Here is an 8,709-nt window from a genome sequence, read left to right on the forward strand (position 1 = left end):
TTAACATTTGCATATTTTATTCCATAGAATGTAACATAAATAAAAAATATTAACTGTTCTACTTAAACCGTAAATCAGTTACCAAAGCTATATGGTCAGAAGGAAATACAACACTCGGCAAAGCTGTATGTAATTTTAATTCATCTACAGATGGAAGAGGAACAACCTGCAAACAATAATATGTTGTTGAAAACCACATTTATTAAAAATATTTATTTTGTATCTGGCATTGAGGAATACTTATTGAATTTACCTGTTCCACCTCTAAATTTAACTTTTCATAGTATATGTAATCCAGGCAATCTGCAAACTCTGCAGTATAATTAGTATAGGGTGGGGTTCCACATGCACTGCCTAAGGAAATGGTTTGTTCCAAACTTAAACCATTTACAGCTTCATCTATATCTGAAATGGAAAAGAGCTTTATTAGAGCTATTAGTCCTCAATTGGCCCAAAATTAAGCTGGGACCCTGTAACTTTTTGATATTGTTGAAAAACTGACAACTGTTCTATGAAAAACTGGTACCTCTTAAAAAATTGAATAACTTGTTTTGGAATACAAACTATCATGTTATTTTTATTATGTGTACTTACTTGATTTCCAGTCTGGCAAAGTGCTTGGTGATGAACCGGTTGTGTACAACTGGTATATACCACATGAAGGAACACTGTTGAAATCACCACAAAGTATAAGGCTTACTCTTTTGTCGGGAAACTGAAATATAAATTATAAAGACTATTATGGACTTAATTCTTAAACATTGCCCTTAATCAAACTAACATGAGCTTGCATATTTCCTACCTTTGAAATTATAGTTTTGTGAATATCCATTAACCAGTATATGACAATACCTCCTTGTAGCAATCTTATGTGGTCAGCATCAGGGTGAAAATATAAATGAGTGTTGCCAACTATTAGAATCTCATTAGGGTTGTCAATGGACTCAAGGAATGTGGCACTTGACACTGTTGATCTATCTAATAATCGTTTAGTTAGGGGCTCATTATCTTTGATTTTTGCCCAAATTGATTGAAGACATTTTTTAGTAGTCAAAGCTTCAGATAATACTATCGCTTTATCTCCAAAGCATCTGGAAGAAAAACATTTTATGTTGTACATAGGTAATAGGTATATCAGATTTAAATACAATGTATAAAGCCAAAAATAGACTTTACCACACATACTTAAATCTGTCTTTATTGTAAAAACATGCCAAGCCTTCAGCAACTTCTTTTCCTTTTTTATAAAATAAACCATTTAGCCCAGCTGAATTCATTATTGGTGTTAGACAGCTTTTGAATATTTTACGGTCCACTTCTTGAAGACATATTATATCACTGTTATATCCTGAAAATTGAAGCACAATTTGTTAATTTAACATCACCATAATTAGCCTTTTGTAGTATTGATTCAAATTAAAGTTAGGGTTCTTACCAAGCAACTCTTTTAAAATAAGTTGTTTTCTATAATCAATGTGTAATGCATATGGGGGGCAGTATGGATACAGAACTGTTCTTGTGTGGTCAGAGTCACAGTACAAATCAGCCAGAATGTTGTAGGATACACACCTGAAGCTAAAAAGAGACAAAATGGTTTTATTCATATCACATTGAAGATTGACAACTGAGTGAATGGAAAATTTTAAAAATACAACAGCTTAACCAGGGTTTTAACCCATGTCTCATAGGAACTACTTTGCACATCTTGATAATACTATAGGGCCTTCAAATTGGACCAGTAACCAGTAGTTCCTTGAATTAGCGCATTCAAACCAAGTTTTCAGCATTATAATATATTATTCAGTTCATAAATAAATTGTAACCTCTTTTCTTTCAGTTTCTGTGTTGTAAACATATGCCTAGTTTCAAATGGACAGTTCCCAGGTCCAGCTTCTATAAGATTCTTAGATATTGTTTCAACAGCAGGGCCAACTGTCTCATCATTTCCTGTAATAGAAAAGTATTTTTAAAAATAATTGAATCATGAATTAAAAGAAGTATCTGCCTGCATGTAGTGCATTATTAGTTAAACTAAAATTAATTTAAACGTTGAAATCCAGTTAAGTAAATAGCTTGATATGTTTGGTATAATGACTACATACTTATACATATACTGTTATTAACAGTGCCACCAGCCTTTGATTTCAGGGTTACTAAGTACACAGGTCTACCACAGAAGCAATCACATTCATACATACTGTGGGACCATTCCTATACCTGGATTTATCATCTAGTTCATAAGCAAAACATACAGAGAATGAAATCCACTTAATATTATTGTAAATAGAGAAACTTACCTGGTATGCATTCTAGTTTTAACTTCATACCAACTTCTTGTGCATGAGGTGTGTAAGTAAAATTGTTTCCAGTTAGTTCCCACTGGATATTTTGCTCATTCACTGGCTTCCCCTTATCATCTAATGGTAATCCTTTGTACCAATTGAATGTACACTTCTCTGGTTTAGCATATTGAGTCTCAAACTGCAGTGGATACACGGGGAAACCAGCTAAAATACTTTGAGGCAAATTCATACTTATCACCCATGGAGAATTAAAAACAACTTCATAAAGATTATCAGACATTTTTAATTTAACTGGGCCATTCATAGCAAAAAGGTCATTGCAAGTGATATTGGCATCAATAGGAGTATTCTTAGAATCACAAAATTCTAGGAGAACATTTGTATTGCTTTCACTATTTTTCTTTTTTTTATTCCCCTTGTCTATTGCTTTTACAATGTTGGTTTTCATGCGACCGAGTAAGACTTCTAGAGTTTCTGTTGGTTTTCGGCTAAAATTGAATTGCCTAGGAGAACCTTTAACATCAAATAAAAAAGAAATGTCTACTTTATCTTCATGTTGTATGTATCTGAAATAGCATTTATTGATGTTCATGATGTTTGATGGTGAAATAACTGTGGCGTAAAATCTTATGTTCAGAAATCGAAATAGCATAATATATTAAATAAACTGTAAGTATAAACGTAAATAGGTAGAATTAACGTAAATATTCAGAAAAACATAACCTATAGCCCGCTTGCCTGATGATGTTTGTCTGACACATTGACATTTGACAAAAGTCAGCTGAGATATGTAGGCATAGATATAATATTACTAAACAAGATTTCGCACGCTCAAAATATATATTTACGAAAATGAACTCTATTCTAACGCAATAAGGTACTAAATTGGTTGCATAATACACAGAGGCAAATCCGAGCCGAGAGGGATAGTTCGAACGGAGGCTGTTTGTCTCTTTCTAACACCTTGCCAGCATAAAAAAATGTTGTGATCAAAAGTTTTGTCTTCCCAAAAAACAATTGAATCACTTATATTTTTATCTTATTTTAACAATTGTAAGTCAACAAATTAATAAAAATCGCATTAATTTATTCGTATTTATTATTAAAACATAAACAACATAAATTTTTATTTTGCTTTTTTTTATTTTCTAGCGGTAACCCTGAACATTCTTGGCGCGTAATCAGCATTTAAAATTTTGTTTATATTTTTTTGTATTAAATCAATTTAAACTATTAAAATGGTGAAAAAGTGTTGCGTTTCTACTTGCAAAAGTGAATCCTATGGTGGTTGCAATATATCGTTCCACAGGTTAGCTAATAATAACATTTTCGTAAATCAAACAACTAGGGTGCCCATGAATTCTTGTAATGAGTCAAAATAAGGGTGATGGATTTTAAAACTGTTGTACTATTGTTATAGCTTCCCAAAAAATGAAGAAAGGCGACATAAACGGCTCAGCAGTCTATGTGTGAAGCAAAAATACAAAATAAAACAGTCTTCACTTCGAATCTTCCTGCTTTTATACTGCTAATTCCCGCTAATTATTAAAAGCCTATATTAGTATTTTAAGGTCAAAAACTGCATAAGTTTAAATATCAATACCAATCTGTGTTTAATAATCGTAGCAAATTCGGATTTGTCTCACATAGCTTAATCTCATAGTCACCCTATTAGAAAGGGACAGACGGCCTCCGTACTAACTGTTTCACTCGGCTCGTTTTTTGGGTAAAGGTGCGCAGTCCTGTTTACTATATTATGTCTATGTATGTAGGTCACTCATTGACTTATTCTAAGCTCGATGAGGCCACTAGAATAAAGGATTCAGACTGGAGTGGACCGTGAAAAGTCACAGCTATTACCTGATTGTTGTCAGGTAAAAAGCAACGACTTTAAAGTAGGATAATTCTCCTTTATTCATGACAACACTTCCAGATACCCGAAGTTCATTTGCAGTGGCGGATTAAGAGTATCCGAGGCCCTAAGCACAGAGCCTGTGTAGACCCTCTATTGCTTAAATGTAAATGGAAGGAATGGAATGGAAGGTTGAAGAAGTTAACCGAGCGAAGCGACCGTGATGCCTATGTAGTTACAAATGCGACATTTTTTTCGGACTCATACGGTGGTAAAATTTATCCCAAATGTACTTAATTTTTTGTTCTGAATACGCCAGAGAAGCGAGCGCGAAATTTTAATTATTTTTAAGACTCAGAACCAAAATTACGTTCAATGTAGCCCAAACGTAGGTACTTAACTTTTTATTTGTTGGCAAATGTAAAAACGAGGACATAGGTCAGTCACGCCGCGCGCGCGTATGCGTACGGTTGGATATTGTGCGTGACGGTGTGGTATTACGGATTTAAAAATGTCCTCTGTGGTTAAATGTGCAAACTGCAATGTAGTGATCAACGAAGTTTTGGCCTTCGTCCATAATAAGATTGCTGTTATGGACGATGAAAGTATTAGCAGAATCTGTGTGAGCGCTTTCTCTGAGAGTGAAATAGTAGCGGCGAAGAATCTGTTGTTCGAATCGTTGCCGACAAAGAAACGTAAGATAACGAGGAGGAAGGCCGGTAAAAGTGTTCGAAACATAGACGACATCATCTGTGTTATTCGCGATACCGACTCCGAGGATATCCCCGTCTTCGTGGCCCGCGATCTTGAGAAGTTACCCCCGGTTCTGTTCGATCATGTTGACGTGACGAGGCTACTGAAAGATATTGTTAAGCTGCGGCAGGATCTCGACATGATGAAAGAAGATTATGCTACAGTTAAACAGATGAACCAGTTGAGAACTGAGGTGCAAAATCTTTCATCAGGATGGCGCAATGTAAACACCAAAAGAGGTGCAAATGTCGCAAGACTTGCAAACTTTGAGTGCGATAGTGGTCCCATCGGGTTGCCGCCAGAGTGCAATGAAGGCAGTAGTGAATGTTATCAACAACAATCTACGTTGGAATCAGCATTAAAAACCGTTATTATCGATAATAAAATATTGGAGGGTAATAGTCAAAGTCATCAAGGCGAGTCTACCGTCGAACGACGAGCAACGGCTACGATGACGCATGTCGCTGGTCAGCTGATCGAGTCGCTTGCGGCTCCGCACGCGCAGTCGGCGCCCGTTCCACCGCCCGCGCCGGTGCGCGAGGCGGTCGCTGGGGCATGGCCCCTGACGCCGTCCCCCGCGGCGACCGGCGGCCGCGGTCCCCTGTCCCCCGCTCAGCTGCCGACATTATCTAGTCCGGCCACCAGTACTGCGCCGCTACCACCACCAGTCGATAGAAATGGATCCAGCCCTATGGCGCCTAAATCCTTAGCGGAGATTGTTAAAGAAGGGAATTGGAAGACACAGGCCCCGAGTGAACAGTGGATTCGTGTTCAAAACAAAAGGTTTCGAAACCGTTTCGTTGGGAAGCGAGGAAAAGCGGAGCCTGAGCCTGGATGTAATTTTATGGCAGCGGAAACTAAGGTTCCCATGTACATTTATAATGTGGCAAAGGGCGTGTCTGTGTGTGATATCCATACCTACATAAAGAAAAAAACTAACATGGATGTTAAAATTGAAAAAATGGACATGAAGTTAGCGAAGGATTACGAATCATACAAAATATTCGTACCAAAACATTCCTTAATAAATTTCCTTAATGATGACTTCTGGCCAAAGGGGGTAGCCTATCGTCGATTTGTTAACATTATCAAACGTGATAAGGAAAATGTCCGTGTGACTAGCGAGAATATAGGCAAATCGAATAATTTATGAATAATATCAACTTGATAAGTTTTAACTGCAAAAATGTGACGAGGTCAGTGGAATGCGTGCGGCAGCTTTGTCGCTCGGCAGATGTTGTGGCGCTGCAGGAGACGTGGCTTATGCCGCACGACCTTGGATACCTGGCCACGATAGACAACGACTTCGCCTGCACGGGTACCTCTGCAGTGGATACAGCGGCAGGAGTGTTACGCGGCAGGCCCTATGGCGGAGTTGCCCTACTGTGGAGAAAGGTTGCGTTTCCGACGGTAACCGTAGTAAAGTGCGATAGTGTGCGTCTCGCCGCGATAAAAATCGAGCTCAGTGATCGTTCCATCTTAATATTTTCTGTGTATATGCCTACCGAATCCAATGATAACTTAGTGGAATTCACAGAGTGTCTTAGTGAAATGACAGCTATAATTGACAGTCACAATGTACAGTCAGTGTTCATGTTAGGGGACTACAATGCGCACCCCGGTGAGTCATTTGCTACCGAACTTTTATCTTTTTGTGCAGAACAATCGTGGTACTGTGTAGACCTAGAACTTATGCCGTCGGACAGTCATACGTTTGTCAGTGATGCGCACGGTTGTCGGCGCTGGCTCGATCACTGTCTTGTGACAGGTGATGCGCGGCAGTCCGTGTCCGCAGCCTGCGTGTTATATAATACTTATTGGTCTGATCATTACCCCATATCTATACGTTGTAATTTTAATTTCATTAAGCCTAAGATTTGTATACCCACTGTTTGTATAAATAGAATAGTCTGGGGCGAACGTGACTCGACTCAAATAGCGAAATATAATAGTGTATGTCACTCTAGACTTCGTGAAATTGATTTTCCCTCAGAATTAAGAAGTTGCTCAGATAATATGTGTTGTAACAAAAGTCATAAAATCCTGTTAGATAACATGTATGACGAGATTATTTGTATAATGTCGGAGGCCGCTTTAAGTAGTTATAATGTTACTGAAAAGCGTAGAGGTAAACACATTACTGGGTGGAATAGGCATGTCCGAGGCGCTCATGAGAGGGCTCGGATATGTTTTCTGGCTTGGCTGTATGGGGGTAAGCCTGAGGCGGGACGTCTTTATGATGATATGTGTGCAACAAGGCGCGCTTTTAAATCAAAATTAAAGTGGTGTCAAAAGAACCAAGAACAGATAAAAATGGATATTATTGCCGAACTTCACTCAAATAAAAAATTCGGTCAGTTCTGGAAAAATACCAATAAAATGAATCATAAGCCGGGCCTCCCCGTCAGCGTGGCGGGAATGCACGAGCCTAGTGAGATCGCCACTATGTTCTCCCACCATTTCAGAGTGGTCTCGCCTCTGGGGCCAGCGCGGCAGGAGCCCGATGCTGAGGAAGGTGGTGAACGTAGTGTTTATTTTACTGCGAAGGAAGTGCGTTCGGTGATCAAAGGCATGGTGAGGGGTAAATCCCCGGGTCACGACAGCCTCAGCATCGAGCACCTGCAGCACGCAGGTGTACACTTACCCAGAGTGCTTGCTATGTTTTTTACTCTGTGTTTAGGCCACGCTCATCTGCCTGATAATCTAATGCGCACTATAGTTGTACCTGTCATTAAAAATAAAACTGGTGATACATCGGATGTAAACAACTATAGACCGATCTCACTAGCCACAGTGATAGCCAAAGTGTTGGACAGTCTGCTTGGTCAGCACCTGGATAAACACGTCTCGCTAAATGACGCGCAGTTTGGATTCAGGCCTGGGCTTTCCACCGAGAGTGCTATCCTGTGCCTCAAGCAGACTGTACAATACTACACGAGTAGAAAGACCCCAGTCTATGCATGCTACCTAGATTTATCGAAAGCATTCGATCTAGTATCGTACGATATTCTATGGGATAAATTAAAGGACGAAACTTGTTTACCTAGGGAATTTGTGCTATTATTTATGTATTGGTATAATAAGCAAAAGAATTGTGTAAGATGGGCAGGCTCTCTTTCGGAGGAATATAGGCTGGATTGCGGGGTGAGGCAGGGGGGGCTGACCTCTCCCACGTTGTTCAGCCTGTACGTCAATGGGCTGATCGATGAGCTCAGCAGCACCGGCATAGGGTGTCATATAGATGGAGTATGCGTGAATAACATCAGCTACGCAGACGATATGGTGCTGCTGAGTCCATCGATTGGTGCCTTACGAAAGCTCCTAAAAATTTGTGAGTCCTATGCGGTGGCTCATGGGCTCAAATATAACGCAAAAAAGAGTGAAATAATGATTTTCAGACCGGACAACAAGCGATACACATTCGTTCCGAAGTTCACTCTAAGTGGAACAGCTCTAAATAAAGTTGAAAAATTTAAGTATTTGGGCCACTGGGTCACCGAGGATCTTAAGGACAGTGAGGATATTGAAAGGGAGCGCAGAGCGCTGTCCGTCCGTTGTAACATGTTGGCCCGCAGGTTTTCACGGTGCACAGGGACTGTCAAAGTTGCGCTTTTTAAAGCATACTGTCAGTCCTTTTACACCTGTACCCTGTGGGTTAACTATACGCAGCGGACGTACAGCGATCTGCGCGTTCAATACAATAACGCGTTCCGGGTGCTGATGGGGCTGCCGCGCCACTGCAGCGCCTCCGCGATGTTTGCGGCGGCTGGCACAGACGGCTTTGCTGCCATTATGCGCAAG

At 39.7% G+C, this 8,709-nt stretch overlaps 1 protein-coding gene across 1 annotated transcript; it reads right to left on the reverse strand.

The window, feature by feature from the left end:
• Positions 1 to 3,077, reverse strand: LOC124646224 (2',5'-phosphodiesterase 12). The gene is made up of 8 exons (XM_047186331.1): positions 2,298 to 3,077; positions 1,824 to 1,947; positions 1,436 to 1,575; positions 1,186 to 1,348; positions 803 to 1,091; positions 595 to 715; positions 254 to 405; positions 1 to 166 (listed from the first exon to the last, which is right to left on the reverse strand). The coding sequence occupies exons 1-8, from the start codon at positions 2,953 to 2,955 to the stop codon at positions 59 to 61; spliced, it is 1,755 nt and encodes a 584-aa protein (XP_047042287.1). The 5' UTR covers positions 2,956 to 3,077; the 3' UTR covers positions 1 to 58.
• Between the last annotated feature and the right edge of the window lie 5,632 nt (positions 3,078 to 8,709).

The sequence above is a fragment of the Helicoverpa zea genome, chromosome 3, assembly GCF_022581195.2.
Source record: "Helicoverpa zea isolate HzStark_Cry1AcR chromosome 3, ilHelZeax1.1, whole genome shotgun sequence".
NCBI lineage: Eukaryota > Metazoa > Arthropoda > Insecta > Lepidoptera > Noctuidae > Helicoverpa > Helicoverpa zea.

Coding starts and splice junctions, on each gene's coding strand:
- LOC124646224 (XM_047186331.1), bottom strand. CDS start 2,955: ATGCTATTTCGATTTCTGAACATAAGATTTTACGCCACAGTTATTTCA. Junction 1,948..2,297: donor AAAACTAGAATGCATACCAG/GTAAGTTTCTCT, acceptor TTTCTATTACAG/GAAATGATGAGACAGTTGGC. Junction 716..802: donor ACAAAACTATAATTTCAAAG/GTAGGAAATATG, acceptor TTTATATTTCAG/TTTCCCGACAAAAGAGTAAG.